Source organism: Ambystoma mexicanum, chromosome 8 (assembly GCF_040938575.1).
Source record: "Ambystoma mexicanum isolate Mex_15411 chromosome 8, UKY_AmexF1_1, whole genome shotgun sequence".
Lineage (NCBI taxonomy): Eukaryota > Metazoa > Chordata > Amphibia > Caudata > Ambystomatidae > Ambystoma > Ambystoma mexicanum.
In genome coordinates this window covers 433,294,891-433,318,155 of record NC_090929.1, presented here as the reverse complement: position 1 = coordinate 433,318,155, position 23,265 = coordinate 433,294,891, and the positions used below count along the sequence as shown (strand labels likewise).

Here is a 23,265-nt window from a genome sequence, read left to right as displayed (position 1 = left end):
ATGATTGCAGCAGGAGAGGATCAGGTTGCTCTTGTAATGGAATCAGGAAAGAGAAAATGGAGTTCCCACTGAAAAATGTTATTTACGTGAGTGATGTACTTCATTGATATCTTGTTTTTTTTCAGAATTCTTTTTTTTCAGACCCTGTATTTGATGTTTGCGCTTGTGGATTTGTGTGGAGTGCATTCGGAAGGTCCGGGGACATGTGAGAAGAGATGGCAAATGCCTCCATCCTGCAACTGGATTCGAGGATCTGGATGACTACTAACAGCTTTGATGTCACCACATTGCCCGAGGCCGCATCAATTGCGTTGTATCGTGGCCTCTTGAGGAAATGTCATGGACATGTGCGTGATGTTTTGCCCCCTTCTGCGACGGCTATGTCTTTTGTGCGGCATGGCTATGCTGCGATTGTCGAGCAGCCTGACAATATATGGGTCTTCTTGGCCCCTCATGTGTTGAATATCTCACACTTTTGCTTGGCTGATGTTCATAATGCTGCAAACTTGATTTCAACGGGTCTTGGGCCGTACCAACGCTAGCACCTGTGTTGCGGCATGTTTTTGGAGTACTGCATAATGATTCCCTTATGGAGGATTCCGATGTCAGAGGCTCTTTTTCTGTCTTTGAGTACTGCAAATTTTGTGCTGACACTGATCGCATATGGAGGAATATGATACGTATCATCACCTACGATATTGCTCCTGCTGATGTTTGTTATTTAAAGACTTGTGATCCCCCAGCATTTTGGCAAATGTCAACAATTGGGACTTGAATGATGATCGGGGAAGCACTGATTTCGAAAAGCGTTTGTGTACTCAATCTACAAATGCTGTGTTGATGTCTCCCATACAATGTTCTGTCATTTTACTGTTTTGACTGCCAGTCAACTGAGCCATGTGAAACTTCCTACAAGATGGTTATTCTCCTGTAGTAACTTTACATATTCATTTATTCCTGCTATCATTTCTGGTGGTCCTTGTGCCTGGACGCGTTTTAGCTTAATGATGTTTCCTTTGCAACCTGCTATTCGCGGTCTACGCAATCTATTCATTATATTGGTCTATCACCTGACTGTGATTCTAATGTTAATTTGTTGTCCGAAGCTGAAGATTTGGCACTTGCTTTTTCTTTAGTGGGTGTCTGGGTGTTAGCTGCTTGGGGCTATACATTCTTAATCAGACTTGCTTGTGTAGTGGTTAAAGGGCTTAATGAAAGTTCAAGCATTGACAGAGCTTTCGTTACAGAACAGGAATTTTAGAAAGGCTATTTTACAGAATAGGGCTGCTATTGATAATTTGTTTTTGAAACATAATTTGGGTTGCAATGCCATAGAAGGGATGTGCTGTTTTGATTTGGAAGATGGTTCTCGTTCTGTTGAGAAACACATTGGTGGGTTGAGGGACCTCATTTCTCAAGTCACTCAAGATCAGGGCGGAAGCGGACGGGATCAGTTGTTTTCATGGATTCCAGGGACAATGCATTATATTATTGTTTGGGTTTTTGCTGTGCTTATTGTTTCAATTGTTTGTTGTTGTTGCCGAATATCCCAAATTTGATGGGGATGTTTTGTCGGTTTCAGAGCCCATCTGAATTGTGTATGTGATCGTAGAAGCTGCAAGTCATCTGGGGGGAGGGATAGATTTAAGATTTCCGAGTTGGTTATATTTACTTTTAAACCGGAGGACCAACCCAAACTTTGCTAGTTCTTGTATCGCTGCCTGCAGTGAAATCAAGGGATCAGAAGCTAGGAGCCACATATTGTTTGCGTATGGCATAATTTTGTGTGGGACTCCTCTGAAATCTATGCCCTGGATGGCGTCAGTCTGTCTGATCTTGGCAAGAAATGGTTCCAAACGCAGTGCATATAGAAGCAGAGACAGTGGACCCCCTCGTTTGGTCCCGTGTGGTAGAGCAATGGGGAGAGATAAGTGGCCGTTAATACGTAGTCTAGTACTGGGTTGTATGTAGTGAGCCTGTATTTTGTCCATTAATTGTGGCCCGAACCCCATTTTAGCCAAGGTCTGAAAACTGAACGACCATTCGACCCGGTCAAAAGCTTTCTCAGTGTCTAGAGATAAGAGAACCACTGGGTTGTTTTTAATTTTTACTTTCTCCATTATATGACATATTCTCCTAATATTGTCATGCGTCTGATGTTGTTTTATAATTCCCGATTGGTCCGGGTGTATTGATGAGGGTAGAAGATCCTCCATCCTATGGGTTAAAATCTTAGTGTACATTTTTGCGTCCAGATTTATTAATGCTATTGGGCGGTATGAGCCACAACTACTCCGGTCCTTGCTGGGTTTTGGCAATAGTACTATTTTTGCTTCCTCCATTGCAGGGGATATGTGACCCGAGTGTCCAAGGGAATTAAATAGGTGGGTTAATAATGCTGGATATCAGTCTGGGCCTGGTGATCTATTCACCAGAAGGTTGCGTATGACCCTGAGAATTTCATCTTGGGTAATGCCGGATTGGAGCTGATACCCTATCTGCTAGCGCTAATTGGGGAAGAGTGACTGCATCGAAGTAAGCTTTTTGAGAACATTTGGTCAGGCGATTTCGACAGATAAAGATTAAAGTAGAATGTATGAAACTGTGAGATAATGTATCGGTGAGCGTATCGCCTGAGGGGAGTCGGATCGTTTGCACGGTCTGGGACGCTGCTTTCTGCCGGAGTTGTCTAGCTAAAAGCCGGTCTGTCTTATTGGCTTTTACATAGTATTTTTGTCTGAGATATAGCAGGGATTTTTCCACTTTTTCTGTTTGAAAAAGGTTTAACCTCCCTGCCGCTGTTCTAAAGGTTTTTTGTGTAGACGGCCGTCTGTTTGTTTACATGTCTTTCATTGCTCGTCTTAAGTCTTCCTCTAATTCTATTTCAAGACACCTTTTTTGTTTGTGTCTAACGGTCCCTTCAGCTGTCGGGACCCCCGCAAAATTGCCTTTAAGGCGTCCCAGGCCACATTTGCCATGGTTGAGGTAAAAGAATTCCCCAATCTTCTCTTAGACTTTGTTTCGAATGACCTGATCCCCAAGTAGCTCGAGCGGGAATCTCCAGGTCCATAATCTTTCTTTCGCTTGTGGTATATTCAAGTCTATGGAGATTGGAGCGTGGTCTGGCGTTATTGTATGACACATGATTTGCGTGATGTTGCCCAAGAGTGGGATTGAGGCACAGGCATAATCTGTACGTGAAAAAGAGGAGCTAACATGTGAGTAGAATGTGTATCCTACCTCTGCTCCTCTAAGAGTTGGCCATACGTCTACCAGGGACATATGTGCAAGTTTATGCTTTAGTGTGTTTGAGGGGGGGGGGCATGGCAGTGCTTCGATCCTGTGTGGGGTCCCAAGCTATGTTAACATTTCTGAGGAGTACTGTTTCGCCCTCCATGAAGGATTCTAGATGTGTGGGGGTCGTTTTTAGGAAGCCCTCTTGGCCAACATTGGGGGCGTATACTGAAGCCAGTTAGTGTTAGGGACCCCAGCAACAAGATCGCAAATATGTAGCAACCTTCTTTGTGGGTCCTAGTGCGTACCACTTTGGGCTCCAGACCCAATTGCTATAAGTACACCGGCCACCTTCCCCTCAGCATTTGCCTGTTGAATGACAGGATAATGTTGCATACGCACTTTATGCCCGTCTGAGTTACGGATTCAAGTTTCCTGGAGCACCACCAAGTCTGGTTGGTAGCGTGCCAGAAAGCTCTCCAAATTTCTGCAATTTAACGCCGTATTTAGGTCCCTAATATTGATTGCTAGGCACTTGAATGAACTTGATAAAGACGGGATCTCAAAGAGGCTAATGAGTGTCTGAACCTGCTTTTGCCTAGATACATTAAACTTCCCTTCCCAAACTCTGAATTTCCCCCATACCCTCCCCTCAAATGTCCCCTTGCATGAGCCACAGTACCTAATGTATCTTGGGGTGACAACCCTCAGCTGTGAGTCAATGTTTTTCCCAGGGCAAAGTGCATGGTATCCTAAAACCTCCATCTGTTACCTGAACAGATAAGATCCAAGAGGTTGTACTCTGTCTCTGCTGAAGTTGGTTTTACCTCTTCTCTGTCCGTTATTTTCATGTTTTCCCCTTGCTGCGTCTGTATGAAGATGCCTTTGGATTTGGTCCTCTGAGACGGGCGTTCCAGTCGTCTTCATGTGTGCCCCTATTTCTTCGCCCTCGTTAATCTTGTGAGGACCATTCCCAGGGTTTAGATTGCTTGGCGAGTCAGACATTCGTGCCTTCCATTGGGCCCGCCGTTGTATCCTTTTCAATTTGAAGTAGGGCCATTCCTGATGCAGAGAATTTTTCTTGGAAGTCTTGGAAGCTTTTTGTGAAGCCCTCTTTGGAAGCTGCTACGTCCATCCTCGTTTCGTGGCTCTGGTGGAGGATTAACTTCAGGTGTGTTTTCGGTTAAGGGCATTGCGGGATCTTTTGCCCACAGTCTTTGCAGTGAATTAGTTTGTGTTTGGCAAGTCTGTGTAAGCCCAGCAGGGTTATACTTTTTAAAAGGTGTTGGAATCCTTATGTCCAGCAAAATGTACCTGGGAAGTTGGATGATAACCTCAGACATGCCCAGAAACAATTCACTGCGGCCCCTCCGATTCCTCTGGTGCTCCCACGTAGCTGATGTCCCCGTTCCGGGTGTCACGTAACAGCCGGGAACACCTTTGGGGAGAGAACCAGGCAGTGAAGCACTGATGCCCCAGGGACGAGGAAGCCTCACATTTCCAGCACGACTTCTCTAAGGTGGAACAGCGTGTCCCTGCCTAGGTTGAGTCTAGGCAGGAAAGTCTGTTAGGAAAGCATGTCACAGTATGTAGTCTGCTTTTCCCCTCCTCCAGTTTCTCTAACATCCTTCCTCCATTTCTTTTCCCACATAAAACTCTGAAATGGCCACTTTTATGTATTAAGCGCAATACAAGAAATCCATCTAGCTATACCATGAGGCAAGTGTTGACGATTGCTCAATAGTCCAACCTTTTGCTTTAGACAGCAGCATCCTGTTTGCAGATACCCCAATCTCTTCCACTGTATATGAAAAGAATGGAACCTGCATGTAGCATTCATACTCCTCGGTGGAGCAAACATTATTTGAACTGCTTAACAGTATCTGGAAAAAGTTAAAACGGCCACAAAATGATCAATATTTATTGCCTCCATTAACTGGAGAGAGATCCTTACAGGTAGCGGAAGGAAGCAATCTCACCCTGTTTGAAGTCTAATCAAGATGATCTGCTGTGATCTAGCCCTCATGTGCCCAAGTGCCCTTGTCAGAAAATTAGAGCTATACTTTCTTCTCCTCAAAGGAGTTTCATAATTTCACCTCTTCAAAGTGTTTTTAAAAGGCTTTCTCTTACATATTTGAAGGAAAGAAAAATATCTTGCCTTCACCGACCGCGTTTAAATGTTAATTGATTTTCTGTTCCTGTGACAAAGGGTCTACAATATGCACAACAGATACATTAAGGATGATCCTCTCAATAGCAGTTGCAATCTCCTGTTCTGACCACATGTATTTTTGTGCAGCGAATTTGTAAATTGATGCTGGCAGGGAACCTGGACTACAATTCTTCACATGCAGGGGGTTTCTGTTCTGAATAGTGATTTTAGTTGTAGAGACACTACGTCCTCCAGGTTCTAGCCAGCATGGCTTTGTTGCCCTCTCAATCTCTCCCTCAGTCTTTGCCAAATGCAATAATTGATTGTCTTGGGATTTTAATTGTTCCGTCTGCCTTCTGTCAGCCTATGCAATATTGGGTTTACTAGCCTCTGTTCTCAGTTTGTCTGGTCTGGAGCGCTTTAGTTTCCTTCTCTGGTTGGGAAAACGGGCAATTCCTCATGGCTTCAGCATCTGGCAGATCTCTGCTTTTCAGATACGGCCCGCTTGTTGGCATCTCGCTCTTTCTTTTTCTGGTTGTGTTCCTTTTCTCGGCTTTTCTGCAACACATAGGCATTGGATCAGAGGTCAGCAGTAGTTGTCTCTACTTCAGACTGGACTCCTCATTGCCCCCTTCCATGAGAATGGCATTGAAGCACTGGCAGAACACTATCCCTTTCATAACTCGATGCCTTTTCTTTCTTCATCTGTGTTGGGAGCACGAGAATGTGATCATGGGCTGGAAAGAAATGCAAATGGTTGCCCGCTTTGTTCAATATTTCAGAGGACACTTCACCACAATCCTTATTACATCTTTTATTGCCTATACAAAACAGGTCCTAAAGCAATAGCTAAACCCATTTACAAAATGTCCATCCCCCAATGCTGATGTAATAATTACAAAGCTTAATACAAGTGTCATTATTCAATTATTTTCTCGCGTCTTCTTTTCTAAAATACAAAACCTTTTTTCTGCCAGCAGTGCCCTCCATCTACCTTGAATCTGAAGAAAATTCATGACCACATTAAAACCTTTCAAAAATTCTACTTCCTTTTGACATGCGAAAAAGGAAAAATGTGCTTATCAAATGAAATGGTGGGAAATATTCATACCTCAAAAGAACATGTTGGTCCTTGTTAGGGAGAATTCTCTTATAAGGCTAATTTCCCAAACCTAGTGAGTCCCCCAGCAGCTTTGCTGGATTTTTGGGGTTTGTTTTTTTCTCCTGTTAAGAGTGAGACTCTTTTCCTCCCACTCTTAGGCATGATTTGAGGTATGTCTTTGACTTTGTATGTGCTTATGGGCTATGGGGTCTTTTACTCCATAGGGCATCATCTGTTTTTCATGTGTGTTACACAACACCCTCAGTGCAGTAACACAGGGGTGTCATAGTGACCCCCAAACATAGACTCCATACCCTGGGACTGACTACTGTCTCCCAGGGCATGTAAAGTCACCATTGACTTTACTAGTCCAAAATTGTGAATAGAACCAGTACAAACCATCATATTGTGGAAGTACTGGAAGGGGTTAATTCGATTGCCCCTGGGTCTGTTTTCAAGGGGGCACTGTCCAGTTCCCCCTTGTCGAGTTTCTGGCTAGTGGCAGTGGTTACCACGCAAAATATTCCACCGGAATATTTCCTATGGGATTTTCCCATTGATTTTAAACGCACCGCAATGTTAAAGATACCGCCGGTTTATTTATTTAATATTAAATCAACGGTTGGGTCTTTTTGCCAGAACTCTTTTCTAAAATGGCATTTGTGTCCGTCTCTGTAACTCTAACCAAGGTCGAGTCCTTTGTTCCACTTTTTTGGCGGGATTCTCCACAGAAGCCATCCAAATGGTGCCACTCTGTCTGGGTTCCACAGGATGTGTGGGGAGGGGAATTGGCACCCTGGGCTGCGCTGCCTTAGCAACCCAAGTCGCACTCTATTCTGATTGGCCCGGTGGTGAACCGCCCGGCTCACCACTTAACATGTGTGAGTGACAGCTAGGCTGTTGAATGGGGTTTTTTCTACATAAAAGCAGGGCCTTTGGGACTGGAACTTCAGAAGTCGCCACAGGACCTAAGAATCCGAAGAGGTAAGAAGCTGAGCCATCTGCAACAACGACACCACCGGTGAAGCCCTGCTGCAACGAACTCACCACTTTCCTAATGACAAGAGAAGATCTTCTGCTGGACGAGTCTTCTTCCTTTGAGCCGGTGGGATCAACCAGTTCACCACTTTCGCCTTCCAAAGACGTCTCTTGGTTGAATCGCCCCTGCCAAGCACCCCGGTGGCCGGATAGCCAAGCTTCACCACTTTGACTGCGAATAAAAGGAACGCACCTTTTACCGACAAACTCCGCGGCTGGTTTCATCCCTGTGCAGTGCAACGACTCCAAGTTTCCTCCTCGACGAGATCCTCTCTTCCCCTGGTCGAAACAACAAACTGCAACCACTGCCAAGAACAACTGCCACCGCTGGAGATTCCTCTACCTTTAAGGTACTGTGTTCTGCCTGGCCTCCCCTTTTTCGGTTTGCCCAAGGTGACCCTTAAATCCTTGGCTTTCCAACTGGGTTGGCCCCAGACCTTCTAACTTTACTTCTTGAATCACCCCAACCTCTTTTGAACATTCTGCAAAGACTTTTAGTGCATTTTAAACTGTGTGATCTTGGGCACATTTCGCTTTGCTCCATTTAAAGTGAGCCTGGCCTATGAACTTTGCCTTTATTCCCTTGCTGTGAACTCCTAAAAGTGTTGGGACCTGTTTTATTTCTATGCTCTGCCTTTTTCTCGCCCTTTAACTTAACTATTGGAGTGCCATCTAGGTTACGCGCTCACATCTGTTTTAACAAATCGTGGTGCTTTAACTCTGATTTGTCTAATAGTTATCAAGGGAGATGTGTATACTTTACCTGACTGTATTTCAACTTGCTTTTTATTTAGAGTGCTAGTGTATTGCCTAAAGTGTGTTTTAAATAAATAATTATATACTTTTGATACAAAGCTCTGGTCAGCGTTTGTTTTCTCTACTGTGTTTTTAGCCCCATTGTGTATACTCTATATACTGCCCTACTCTTCTTGAGAGAGGTCCGACTGCTCAGCCACAGCTACCAGGTAAATCTGGGTGGTGCAGACTGCTACCAATTGGGTTTACTGCTTACTCCTGTAGTCTTAATCTTTTTGCAGTGTTCCCTAAGGGAACTGCACAGGATTCTGCCTAACAGTCCTCATTATGAGTCCCATCGTGCAATAACAAAGTGGCAATTATTCTGTTACTGCCACATTTTTTGTAGTAACGGATTTATTGCAGTTTTTACCGCACCGTCAAATTCAGAGTATGGAAGAACAGTGGAGGATTCACCTTAAAGCAAAAAGCTGGCAGTGAATTCTCGACTTATCCTTCAGAAATTGGTACGGTGACAAAATTACTGCTAGCATTAATTCTGCCAAAATCCCCATTGAGTGCTAAAGTATCCAAAAATGGCGATTTACACCACCCTTCCATCACTCTTAATCCTATGGTAAACCCACATGACCGATTTGCAGTAACTGTAAATGGGTTTGGTGGTCATTTTCAGATTTACCGCCAAATTCGTAATGAGGACTATTGTCTTTCAGGTGATGGCAAAATGATTATAACAGTAATACATTGAATACTGGAAATGGAACCCGTTAATGTCCAGCAATTAACATTAAAAACTAGTCGAGGTGCAAATCTAGACCAGGGCGATTTTTGCAATGGCTTTTAACTTAATTTGAGATTAAGCTGATGTTTAAATATTAATGTAAGAGGCAAAAGGGATGTTTTTAAGCACACAGGGCCATTAACAATGGTCAAAACGAGTAGGATTTAAAGAAAGATTTTCTGAGGCTTTATTCCTTAAGGAATACTTGGGAAACGTAGTGGCAAATGATGCATTTGTAAGCACATTAGGCCAGTAATGTTAGTCACTAATTGGAGCATTAATAGACCACTGTATAGAGTGGATTGTAAGTTCTACCTTTTGATATTTGGAGGAATGGATTTAGCATTTCAATAAATATTAATAGTAAGCTCGATTGTAATGAATTTAGGCAATTTATTTAATCATGAACTATTTAGCATGCATCTTGCTTATTTTTCCATTAACCAAATGCCAGATGGAAAAAAATATTAGAGGATACAACTTTTTACTAGGATACTGCAGAGTATAGAGCATTTCTGACAAATATATGTGATGACATCAACAAAAACCTTGCATGTACGAATTAGGCAAATGCACGTGATTTAATGATGGAAGCTTTGGCATGCACGAGACCTATTTCTCAATTTTCCACACAATAGCTGTGCAGGTGAACAGAAGAGGACAACTGCTCATCAGAACACAAACATGGGCATGTGGGTGATTTAATGTGGCCTTTCGAACATTTTAACAAATAACGTGAATGGTGGATATAAATACAAACCTTGGCTGTACAAAGAAGCGAATTGGAACCTCTGTAATTATGGACAGTTTGGCATTCCAGCCACTATTATGCACTTGACAAGCTTCTGTTAACAGCCCTATTACAACCTACTGGAGTGCAGAAGGGGAGGCCTACTTGATTACAACGGGTGCTGAACAGATTTATACCTGCTACGGCCAGTGCTCCTACTCAAGTGGTGCAAAGATTGTGGGGTGTTGCTGAGGGAGTCTGGCCCAGAAAATCCAAGTTCAACAATGGACTGTTTTAATGCTCATTACAGCAGCCGTAGCATTGTTCTTTCCAGGCTGCTCCATTTCTTGGCCCCCAGGTTGTCCTTAATAAAAGTATTGTTAAGTCAATAAGCATTTCACATCCACATGACCTCAGAAGTGGCGGTGTAGACGGGCCATGTTCCTTATGCAGTGCAGACTCATTCGTCCACCCTGCTATGATGACTTCACAGCATCTAATAGATCAAGTCTCTCTAGACTTCTTAAACGCTCCTGGCTCAGCTTACACTGCCACTGCTGTTGATCCGCACTAGAACCTCTTCTTTCCTGACCTCCACACAGTGGCCTAGATCACAGGCAAGCAACATTTTAGGTTGCTGTGAGCAACATATTGCGCCTGAGCTACACGTTGGGGATCACTGGCTTAATGGAATCCCTTCTCTCACCTAACATTTAATGAGAGATCATTAATTTGTGTCCACCAATGGAATTGACCTCAACTAGTTCACACATTTCCTGCATTTAAAACTTTGAACTTGCTTAGTTTAGCGCGAATATGGCAAATTTAACTAATACTTTATGCACAACACATTCCTGAGTGCTATCTCCAATCTTGTATCAGAGTACATGTTAATCCCGGACATTATAAAACACAAGCAGTATTGCTTTTTTTCCCAACCCCTTTTTGCTACAAAGACACCACAGTGAAGCTCCAAAAAGCAACATAAGGAGTATTTTGGAATTACAACCAAACTGGTTCAAGTAATCACCTTCATATTGACTATTAAAATGAATATATTTTAATTTCAGAACTCTTAAAGGGGCCATTTTCGCCAAGTGTCGCCAAGTGTGCTGTTTGGTGTTTGGACTGGACTCTGCGGGGACTCTGTTGGGAGCGCTCATCGTCGACCCACGCCTGCGAAAGGCTGTATGCGCAAGAGGAAGCGCTGTGCCTCCTATGCGGCGAAACGCTGCCTGTGTGGACATTTCTTTTGGACTTCATTATCCACAATCCCTGGCGTGTTATACACACATGCCCCTTTGTTCAATCTTGCCCAGAATTCTCCTTAAAGTCTACATGCACGCGCATCCTGCGCGCGCATCCAAGTGTCTCCAAGTGTGCTGTTTGGTGTTTGGACTGGACTCTGCAGGGACTTTGTTGGGAGCGCTCATCGTCGACCCTCGCCTGCGAAAGGCTGTATGCGCAAGAGGAAGCGCTGTGCCTCCTATGCGGCGAAACGCTGCCTGTGTGGACATTTCTTTTGGACTTCATTATCCACAGTAATTATTCACTCACATAAGAGCGAAAAGTGTTGATATACGTGCCTGCGGGCTGGGCTGGGCTGGGCTACTGGATGTGTTTGTGGGCTGGGGTAGTGGCTCCTCCCTGATTGCAACATTTTTTTCATGAGCTCTTTGAAAAGCTACGCCTGCCCCCTGACACGTGTATATTTCTTTTTTCTGTAGATCCCTGCCGTGTTATACACACGCCCCTTTGTTCAATCTTGCCCAGAATTCTCCTTAAAGTCTACATGCGCGCGCATCCTGCGCGCGCATCCAAGTGTCGCCAAGTGTGCTGTTTGGCTGTTAGGCAGTGAGGCTGGGGCTCGGGGTAAGTCTTTTTTTTTTTTGTAAGTTGGTACACATACTTTTGAACTTGCCTGTTCAGGCGAAATGGTGGTAGGTTTGCGTAGTGGCCGGCCCTTGGAATCAGGTTCTATTAAAATCACGAAAAAAAATCGTAAAAGTAAAAAAATGTCTCTGAGAAATGAAAATGATAAGGGTAACGGCTTAGTGCCGGGTGCTAGCCACGAATCACCTGTGCATTGGGGGCCAGTTACCGATCAGGATTTAATTAAACACGAAGTAGCATTCTCATTTGCGCGTGCTCAGGCGCTGCAAATAGCACAAAGTGGGTCTCTCCCCTTAGCATGCAATGTACCCCCCACGAAGCTGCCACCTAATCCATCTCGTAAAAGCTTCCTGAGCATGCGTATGGACACCGTACCAACGGAGCCTTCTCATCCCACTGATGATATCTTTGCTTCGCCCTCTGATAACTCGATCTTAGCTCCAGTAGTACTTGCCACACTTGAAAAACGGGTAAGGCTATCAGAGGGACCCTCAACACCAGGTACCTTTCCGGGTTTTAAAAGGGCTGATGTACATATTCATCGCAAAGATGCCATTCACATGGTGGATTTGAACACCTCCCCAGCACCTCCTATAAAAGGTACCCCCCCCCCCCCCACCGCCTTTCCGGTGTCTAGCTCGTGGCCATCATCCCCCAACCGGCCCTCTTCCCCTACCTTGCTTGTACCTAGTTCCAACAAAGTGATGTCTGAGCTTCTCCATTCCCCTAATAAAAAGTCTCCGATTAACCCATTGGGGTTTGATATCCTAGAACCAACTAGTGATATGCAATCCCTTGAAGCATCTTACCCAGTATTAACAAGAATACTAAACCTGCTTGACCGTGGACATGAATACACGCACTACGAATTAAGAGATTGCAAAAACGCCTTGACAGAAATCTTACTAAAAATTAACAAATTAGAAGGTTTCATTTTTGCAGACAGTCTTAGACATGAACTAGGTGATCTCAAATACACGCAAAAAGAGGTCCCAGCAAATAGTCCTGCATCTACTCAAACAGATGCTTTAGATCTTCCAGGGAGTGACCTTAATATCACAATGCCTCCCCAGGTCACATATGCCTTTCCTCAATCCTTTGCACAAACACTAACTGCCCCTAAACCTGAAAATACATGCCACATCCTTACGCATGCCCAGCTATGTAAGGAAGTAGCATCCCACGCTGAAAAAATAGAGCAGCTCCAGTTTTTTCTTCAACCTAGTCACGGGGAGGAAGGAATGAGGCTCTCTCAAACTTGCGTTGATGGGGGTCAGGTTTTTTATCCAGATACCCCATCGGCGTTAATTAAACTACTTGAGACATCCAACTCATCTGATCCTATACCTGCTGCCATTGCAGCCACACCTCCGCATAGGAAATCTGCCGTTGCTCAAAATTCTCCCCCTCCTGCGGAGCGGCCCTTTATATCAAGGAAGGAGAAAAGGCTATTCTTTCGTGCCTTGAAAAGAAAAGCTGATCGAAAAAAGGACCTTAATACCTCCCGAGAGGAATTGCACTCTAACCCAAAACCAAGTGATGCAAAAAAAACAAAATCTGTGAATAACATTGCAGACAACCCAAAGACTAAGTCTGCTATGATGAAAATCCCTGGGAATGGAACGGACCTTGGAGAAAAAAGTTCTAATAAAAATTCCACAAAATCTCTTCTCCATATGCCGCAGTCTAGAATTGAAGAGACTGAGCACTCTTCATCTCAAACGCAACTACCTAACTTCTTTAAACCGATTGAGAATAAAACATTGCAAATAGGAAAGGTAGTAGGGGCTCTCGATGACGCCGTTGAGATGGTGAGGGCTCCGGTGACTGCCGCTGAGTTGCTTGAAAGCAGTGATGAATTCTTAAAGCCTTCCCATTCTGACCTTACTCGTGGGGATGCTAGGAAAATCTCCCCCCTGCCTGACACAAAGGGTGTATGGGTCAAGCAAAACCTCCACAGGGCTGTCCTAGAGGGGTATACGGAGGGATCCAAGGTACCAGGGGAACCAACCAAGCATTCCGCAACCATCATAGGTTGGGAAATTATATCATTTAGCAATGGCACAAAGCGACTTAATCGCTCAGCCTTAATGCAAGCCTTCAACCGTATACCTGGGCTTCGCACACTGCACACTAATGACATTGAATGGATTACATTGCCACCATTTCAAAATCATCGCATGGTATGCAAGGTGCAATCAGCCATCATTACTAATCTCCTTGTGCAGTTCACCGAAGAGCTACGTTTCATTGGATTAATGCTTTATCCATTCGATTCAATTGATGATGCCATTTCTTTCAATGAAACGCCTCTGGCGCCCCCGCCTCCACAACTGCCAAATATGGACGTTGGGGCTCCATCGACTGGTGTAAATACAGAAGTGATTGCCCAATTGGTAAGCTTATTCAACTCCAGTAAGGACTGGTCATGGTTATCCGCTCTCCAAAACACCCAAAACTCAGCCATGAATAATACTCCTCATTAAGTAGTCTGTAGTTCTAGCTATCCAATCCTGGAATTCATGCGGGTTTAGCAATCTTAAATCTTGGTTCTGTAAACCGTGTCTAAGAACCGAATGTGACATCATGCTATGTCAAGAAACCATGTGTGTGCATGAACTTTTGCTGCCCGGATTTACTGTTCTTCAAACTAGGGCGAAGCGTAGTGCAAACGGTCGGCCTTATGGGGGGCTGGCGATTTGTTTGAATATACATTTAAACATATTGGTATTGGATGTCTTTCATGCAAATGTAATGCTGGCTGCTTTACTTTTGCTCTGGGGCCCGCCGGTAACACTTCTTCTAGTAGTATCTTTGTATCATAACCCAATAACACTTAATCAATCGGATGCCTTTCAAGAGTTGGACACACTTTTTGATGAGGTTTTGACTCGACATCCTACATGTGAGATTGTTCTAGGAGGGGATTTTAATGCCTATTGCATCGAAGTTAATTTAGCCCATGCAAATCCTGGATTATTCCTTCAAGCGCGCCATAGAGGTAGATTGTGGCTGGAATATCTGAAATCTTGGGAACTTGATATTCTCCCGTTTTCCTTCAGTAATTGCTGTTATACTTGGCGAAGAGGAGACAGAGCTACCTGCATTGATTACTTTGCCACATCACGAGGCCTTCAGGCGCGCTCTGACACTATTTCAATATATGATCCTAGTTGTAGTGACCATCATATGATACAGCTAAACTTGGACCTATGTGTCACCCCCCTCTCCATCGATCTGCAACAAGGTCACTTGATATGTGATCGCCCAGGACTGTCGCTTCGATGGGACAACAAACTTTGTAATAAGGTAAATGACATGCTCGCTCTACGCTTGCAATTACACCACAGTTCCCTTTTTGATCTGAATACTTCGAACCAACAACCTTGCATTATATCCAATATAATAACTGAGATAATGCAATCTCTGAGGGCTAGCGCACCGCATTCTCTTCGGTGTGAGATGCAGCAGAACTCTAAGTTCATCCTTGAAGCAAAAAGAGTTAAGAGGGTAGCTTTGCGGTTACTCCTTAAAACCTCAACTACACGGGGGCAATACTTGATTGAGAAAAAAAGTGTGCTGAATATTTATCGCAATAAATGTAGAGATCATAGACACATTATACACACCAAGGATAACTTAAAAATGCTTAACACACTTTGTCACAGAGATAGACGTTCTACCTGGGGTCTGCTCAGGGCAGGGTCCACTGTACTCCCCGCTGACCAGTCCTATTCGATATCGGCACAGGCCTGGCGGGCGTACTTTGAACAAAAGTTTGCCCTCCCTCATACATTTGACAAAATTGAATTTAAATGGACCCGTTTGGCCCCTGCTTCCTTTGCACCTTGGGATATATCGAGTATAGTGAACACGATATTTTCCCGCAAATACTCGAAGGCAGCAGGCCCAGATGGGATCCCTTCGTGTGTTCTGAAACGGCCCCCAGCAATGTGGGCTTGCATCTTTAAAGAACTGTTTGACGGCATGTTGACAACTTCCATTACCCCTCCGTCATGGCTAAACTCCATTATTGTGCCAATTTATAAAAAAGGTGCAAGATCCCAGCCTTGCAATTTTCGTCCAATAGCACTGATTGACACTGCTGCGAAAGTGTTTGCCATCTTGCTGTTGGGTGAATTGCAAGCGAGTATTGAGGAGCGTAAAATTTTGTCAAAATATCAGATTGGGTTCCGTGCAAGGATGGGCACGCCCCTAAATGCCACAATTATGGCGCATCTTCTAGCTAAGCACAAAATCAAGGACTCAGGACCGTTATATATGGCTTCCATAGATCTCACCTCCGCCTTTGATTGTGTTATCCGTGAATTGTTGTGGAAAAAAATGGTTGCCATGAACATACCACTGTATATTATACAACTTTTATCAAAACTCCACACGAACACCTCCTATTTGGTTAGAGTGAGCAACAATGGTGCAACTACACATCCAATAAAGATCCACACTGGGGTCAAGCAGGGATGTAATCTGGCTGCCACGCTGTTCAATCTCTACCTATGCGGAATTAATGATATATGGAACAAACAAATTTCGTATCCACCAAGGTTGGGACATCTTAAAATTCAATGGCTGGCCTTTGCGGACGACATTGTACTGTTTGATCGTACGCCTAAAGGCATGCAAATTAAATTAGACCTATTCTCATCATACTGTCGTACGCACAATCTAAAATGCAATGTAGAGAAATCCAACATAGTAGTATTCAGGAACTTTAAGAGGAAGAATATCACTCGTGATTGGAGAATTGACAACTTCCCATTAACCATAATTCCTCAGATTCGCTATCTTGGATACACTATAACTGATTCGCAGTCTATGGCAATGTGGAGGGATGTATTAAAGAAGAAAGCTGCTCCCCTCTCCACACAAATGCGGATCGTTTATCTAAAGTTCTGTAAATTTTCTTTGCTTCCTTTACTTCAATTTTACATCTTAAAAGTAGAGTCCATCATTCTTTTTGCCTTAGACATGTGTATAGTAAACATTGATAGCTATCTCGACCAACTTCAAGGTTGTATGTGGAAGGGGGCGTTGAGGTTGGCCAAATCTATACCCAACATTGTGATAAGGCAGGAACTTGGTATCACTGCCCTCTCTGCACGTAGAAATTGGCGCATGTTGGCTAACTTCGCTAGGATGTTATATCCTCCTGTAAATTGTCTATATGAAGATTTCGGTAAAATAATGATCGCAACTGAAAGTTCTTCCCTCACGGTATACTATGCGAAAATGCTTGTTCTTCTTGACGAAATTGAACTTACACCAGCTGATTTAGAATATAGACCAGATTATGTAAAACATCGGATTATTGAGAATGACTGGTGTAGAACGGTAACTGGCATGGCGGCACTTAAGGGCTACAAGGAGGCAGCTCGTTTTTGTTCATCTAGACTGCTGCATAAACCTTACATAATTCAATTCCCCTGTAGCAAAGCCAGGGAAATCTATTTTCGCTTTAAATTGAATCAATTCCATACTTTGGAGCGAATATATGCCTGGAGCCCACACTGGAAACAACTAGCGGGGTTAGGGTGTAGATTGTGTAAGGATGGTGCGACCCTGGAAACCCTGAAGCACATGGTTATATTCTGTCCACACTTTGAGTCAGCACGCACATTAACAATTACACCTTACTGTGTATCAACTGATGCATCAAGGGAATGGCTATGGCTTGCCTGTATGTGGGGGACTCGAACAAGTTTTATTTTAGCCCTATGTCGACTTTTAAACTCTATAGACAATGAATTGGAGAAGTTATTTCAAATGAATAATGGGCAAGCGCATTGTTGATGCTATTAGCACTGTAATTGCATATCATCTGTTTATTTTGGGAAATTTTGAAATCAATGCAGCTTTTGTGTAACCTTACACCTTATACCAGCTCTCTAAGCCTATGCATGAATTTTTGTCGTATTACAATTTGATATGAATGTTTGTTGTATGAAGATCTAGCAATAATATGGAAATATAAGGATTTTTAACGATGCATAATTAATGAATTGCTTATATATGTTGAAAATATAATATTAGAAATGAACTCTAATAGACCCAACCAATGGGCTATAGCAAATGGAAAACTATTAAATAGAAAAAAGTGTTTTAAATGTTCAATAAGAAGAAAATATATTCTAAATATATTTTAAAAAAGTTGTAAAAGTTTGTTGATCGAACTAATAAAACAACGGTTTGAATAAAAAAAAAAGGGGCCATTTTCTGGGCTCTTAAGAGAGTTTCCGACTTAGGTAAAGGTTGTATTCAACTCCAAAGATTTGAAATCATTTTCCTGCTTGCCATTATTTAAATACTACCTATAAAAATCCTTCTTCCCCGCTAAAACACCATCATTTCTGTATTGCTGCTATTTATATTGGCAGCAGGGTATGGCACACTGCTTGGACTGGACTCCGATCTTCCCTTACCACTGCACTCCTTTCTCTTACAGTCCTCTCTGACTTAGATTTCAAAGGCCCGTCTCAACTCCAGAAGGTTTCTCTGGTTGAGTGGATTTGAGAAGTTTAAGCAAATACTAGACAGTAATTTCAAGCTCTTCATGCAGCCAATAGTATGGCCTCCAATAATACTTAAAGGTCACCAGATCTGCTATGTATAACAGAACCGTAAAGTTACAGGAAACTCAACATTACATCTGTAATATTCTTTACTTCCTCCCACTCGAACTAGATAAGTTGAGTCTACTGCGCCCAACCTTAAACATAGCAATACCCACCCCACCTTATTGTCTCTTCCCTCCTCTCTTCCTATGATGTCTTTATCATTTCTGATTTTCCCCCACCTATTCTCAAGACATCCCCTTACATTCCTCCCTCAAACCAAGGTCTGAAAGCCCAGGCATGGCTATAGTGCGATATATTCACTCAGACATTCCTCGGTGCCGGGAGACTATGGCTACAGCATTAATGCTTATTAAATCACATACAAGTGTAGCTGATCTAGCAGACAATGTAACCCAAACTTAACATAAAGGAGGACTTGACATCAAGCCTTAAAAAGGTGGTTCATTGGAATCAGGGGAAATTGGCACAAAAATACATCTAAAAAGAAATCTAAAAATGGCATGTAGGAATCTTTGAATGTTACAATTTGAACACCTGCTCCCAACCATCCCTCCCTCCCTCCCTCTACAGGGATCGAAATAGAGGTGTGGCGAGCAGGAGCTAAATGCAGGTCTCGAGTATTGGATATTTCTTAGTAAGCAGGAGCTACCACTGGGGACGGACGAGGAGCTAGTACATAACGTGCCTCAAATCTAACTTCCCTATGAAATGCCAACTATTGTAGCGTAACCATTATATATGAACCCATTATGATTTAAATGTCTTTCATATGTTACTGAATGCCTCATTTCTATACACAGAGCGGTAGTTTTACAGTACCAGTTGACCTTGCGATTTAAAACTAGCTCCTGGTAAATGTTGCGGCCAAGCTAACCAGGCACCTGTCTACTAATATATTGCCTTAAATTCAGTACATCGGTTTATCAGGGAATAACCTGGAAATAATATATTGAATGGTAGATGAATAGCTGTTGAGGTAGAAATCCATTTCTGGTTTCTTTGGACCTACTTTGATTATTTGTTCGATGGATTTTTGGTTTTCAGATCTCATTCTTTTCAGTTAGGCCCAATGGGAAGCTTCACTGGAGCAGCAATCATTTTTAAAACATGCTGTCTTGGTAGGCTATATGTCTACCCAGGCCAGGGAGCTGCAAAAGTACTCCACTGTGTCCACGAGTGAGGTTTCCTAGAAAGATCATTGTACCAGGCTTGTGACAGCTATATACCTCTTGTTTGCAACATGTTGTGGCTTTTATACTGCTCTGGTAGCCATTTGCTCTCTGAACAGGAGAAAATGACTACTCAGTGTTTTTAAAGCCCTGTGACTAAGCCATGTTTTTGTGGTCCTTGTTTGCGTTTCACAGCAGAAACAGAAATGTTGGCTGTTATGCCTACAACAGCTCTAATCAGAGCTCAAAAAGGCCCTATGCATGAAAGGAATCCAGTATTTTCTGAGTGAGGGTGTGCCAGCTACATCAACCCCATCCCTTTTTGTGTGTCGGTGAAACGGTAGTGAGGCTGGCTTTCCCTAATTGGAAACCCAGCAAATGTTTGAAAGGTTCACATTTGACTGGAGGGCTGGGTTGCACAAAACTGTGCGCGAGTATGGCCGTGGAGTCCCTAGTCCCTTCACTTGACTTCTACCTGGAACCATGTCCTGATATAGCTGGGACAGGACTGGCACAATGGATCGTGCTGGAAGGCTTCTCTTGCACTCTTGATCTTCCTGAAGGTGAAGCTGTGTTTCATACCACCTTGAAGGAACCTGCTTCAGGCTATTTCCTCCTCTGACCCGACTGAGAAAGTCTGTTCCTCTTGCTCTGTAACACAGACACCTGCCTTAGAAGCACATGGACAAGGTAGATCTCGAATAGAAGTGGCCACCGTGCTGTAATGTCCCTTGGCTTGCCTTGAAGTGCATAGTCCCGACTGGAGCATTCGCTGACCCCTCCCGAAGGGTCAATATTGAGCTACCAGCCTGTTCTTTTGCCCACCAACTTCAGCGTTATCTGAGCTTGCCTGCATTGCTGGTTTCATCTTTCTATCTGCAGTGGCTCTGCAGGCAGTCCTTGTGCCTGCAATCTGAACTGTAATCTGCAGAATTCTTTATGTCACAGCTGACTTATGAAATTTCCCCTCTTGGATCTCTTTTCAGTCTTTAGGAGCTTTGTCCATTATTTTAGTGCCTTTTCATTGCGGGTTCAAATGTAGGTAATACCCATGCGGACTGAAAAAAATTGAATGGGAGATTTATTCAAATACGACCATTACGATCAAATCTCCCATTCGAACAGCATTATAGTGAACAAGAGAGCGGGGGCTGCGGGGTTGTCTCCTGCATCCTTGTTCACTATAATGTCAACAGAGGTGTTCCCCGCACCCGACCTCTTAAAGATTTTTTTTTTTTTAAATAAATGAAAAAGGGACCCTGCAGCGTCAGATCCGACCCATGTCAGAGGGACAGATCTGGTGCCGCAGGGATGAAGGAGAAGCAACGGAAGCGGCGGGGAGAAAAAAGGTAAGTAGGGGAAGGGGCTCGGGAGGCATGGAGTATGGCATGATTTGATTTGTTTGGCTAAAGTGAAAACAGATTCACAGCGAAATGGACTATGGTCAAATTCCACTGCAAATCAAATTTACAATCTCTGGGGTGGGAGGGGGCTTGTGGGTCACCTCTGCTATCTTCCTTCAAGGGCCGCTGGTCATCAAACCTGAATATCTATCTTTCAGCACCCATTGTAATCAAGTAGGCCTCCCCTTCTGCACTCCAGTAGGTTGGGATAGGGCTGTTAACAGAAGCTTGTCAAGTGCATAATAGTGGCTGGAATGCCAAACTGTCCATAATTACATAGGTTCCAATTGGCTTCTTTGTACAGCCATGGTTTGTGTTTATAGCCACCATTCACGTTATTTGTTAAAATGTTCCCTACTCCAAAGGCCACATTAAATCACCCACATGCCCATGTTTGTGTTCTGATGAGCAGTTGTCCTCTTCTGTTCATCTGCACAGCTATTGTTTGGAAAATTGAGAAATAGGTCTCATGCATGCCAAACCTTCCATCATTAAATCACGTGCACTTGCCTAATTCGTACATGCAAGGTTTTTTTGATGTCATCACATATATTTGTCAGAAATGCTCTATACTCTGCAGTATCCTAGTAAAAAGTTGTATCCTCTAATATTTTTTCCATCTGGCATTTGGTTAAATGGGAAAATAAGCAAGATGCATGCTAAATAGTCCATGATTAAATACATTGCCTAAATTCATTACAATCGAGCTTACAATTAATAATTTTTTATTGAAATGCAAATCCATTCCTCTAAATATCAAAAAGTACAACTTACAATCCACTATATACAGTGGTCTCTTAATGCTCCAATTTGTGACTAACATTACTGGCCTAATGTGCTTACAAATGTCTTTTGCCACTACATTTCCCCAAGTACTCCTTGAGGAATAAAGCCTCAGAAAATCGTTCTTTAAATCCTACTCGTTTTGACCAGTGTTAATGGTCCTGTGTGCTTAAAAACTTCCCTTTTGCCTCTTACAATCATTTTTAAACATCAGCTTAATCTCAAAATAAGTTAAGTCATTGCAAAAAATCACGCTGGTCTAGATTTGCACCTCACCTAGTTTTTACTGTTAATTGCTGGACATTAATTGGTTCCATGTACAGTATTCAATGTATTCTGTTATAATCATTTTGCCATCACCTGAAATACAATAGTCCTCATTACGAGTTTGGCCGTAAATCTGAAAATTACCACCAAACCCATTTACAGTTACCGCAAATCGGTCATGTGGGTTTACCATAGGATTAAGAGTGGTGGAAGGGTGGTGTAAATCACCATTTTTGGATACTTTAGCACTCTATGTGGATTTTGGCAGAATTAATGCTAGCAGTAATTTCGCCACCGTACCAATTTCTGAAGGATAAGTCGAGAATTCACTGCCAGCTTTTTGCTTTAAGGTGAATCCTTCACTGTTCTTTCATACTCGGAATTAGACGGTGCGGTAAAAACTGCAATAAATCCGTTACTACAAAAAATGTGGCATTAACAGAATAATTGCCACTTTGTTATTGCATGATGGGACTCATAATGAGGACAGTTAGGCAGAATCCTGTGCAGTTCCCTTAGGGAACACTGCAAAAAGATTAAGACTACAGGAGTAAGCAGTAAACCCAATTGGTAGCAGTCTGCACCACCCAGATTTACCTGGTAACAGAATAATTGCGACTTTTTTATTGCACCATGGGACTCGTAATGAGGACCAACATGTTCTTTTGAGGTATGAATATTGGCCACCATTTTATTTGACAAGCAAGTGTTGCTCATTGCCCACCAAAGGTTGGGGGATCCCCGTTTTAGACACTCTGTTCTAAATACCTGCTTTCTAATTTTGAAGTACTGCCCTGTTTTGTAGCTATTACTTTGGGCACGTGACCGCTGTTCCCAATTCCTGCTTACCTTTAACCTCATTTGCTTCTCACCCCCACAGACCACAGTCTGCTTTGCATCCTGGGTGTGGTCACAGTTCAGAGACAAGGTATCAGCATTCTAAGACCACTACAGTGGGGATATGTGCAGTATAAAAGCTAATTAACATAACATGTGCTGATGTGTATGCATAAGCTATACTTTACTACCAGTTCCCATCTATGCCCCTACCAGGGGATTTTTGGAAACCAGAGAAACCCAAGCTTTCTATGTCAATTCAGAACTCCGAGTTGAAATGAACGAGTGTTCATAGGTGGTTGATAGATCGCCATCTAGAATTTCATGTTGTGTATGCATCCTCGTCCCCTCACAGTCCCTTTTCCACACCACACACTGTGCTAACCCCATTGCCAAGCATTGGAGGGGGGTGCAGAATGATGTTATGAGGTAAGCAAAGACAACCTGCACATAAAGAAAAAAGACTTAAGGTCCAAACCTTCGCCACCTCCCACTAATGTCTAAATGCATACAGCACCGTACTG

At 43.1% G+C, this 23,265-nt stretch overlaps 1 protein-coding gene across 4 annotated transcripts in view; it reads right to left on the bottom strand.

Annotated features, from left to right (window-relative positions):
- DFFA (DNA fragmentation factor subunit alpha) overlaps positions 1–23,265 on the bottom strand; it is a 175,723-nt gene that overhangs the window by 104,798 nt on the left and 47,660 nt on the right. The window contains exon 6 of one of the 4 annotated variants that reach the window (XM_069609966.1): positions 5,948–6,123. The exons of the other annotated variants lie outside the window; for them this stretch is intronic. Coding sequence (XP_069466067.1) covers positions 6,008–6,123 — 116 coding nt within the window. The 3' untranslated portion in view covers positions 5,948–6,007. Of the gene's footprint in view, positions 1–5,947; positions 6,124–23,265 lie in introns of those variants that run through there. 4 annotated transcript variants of the gene reach the window in all.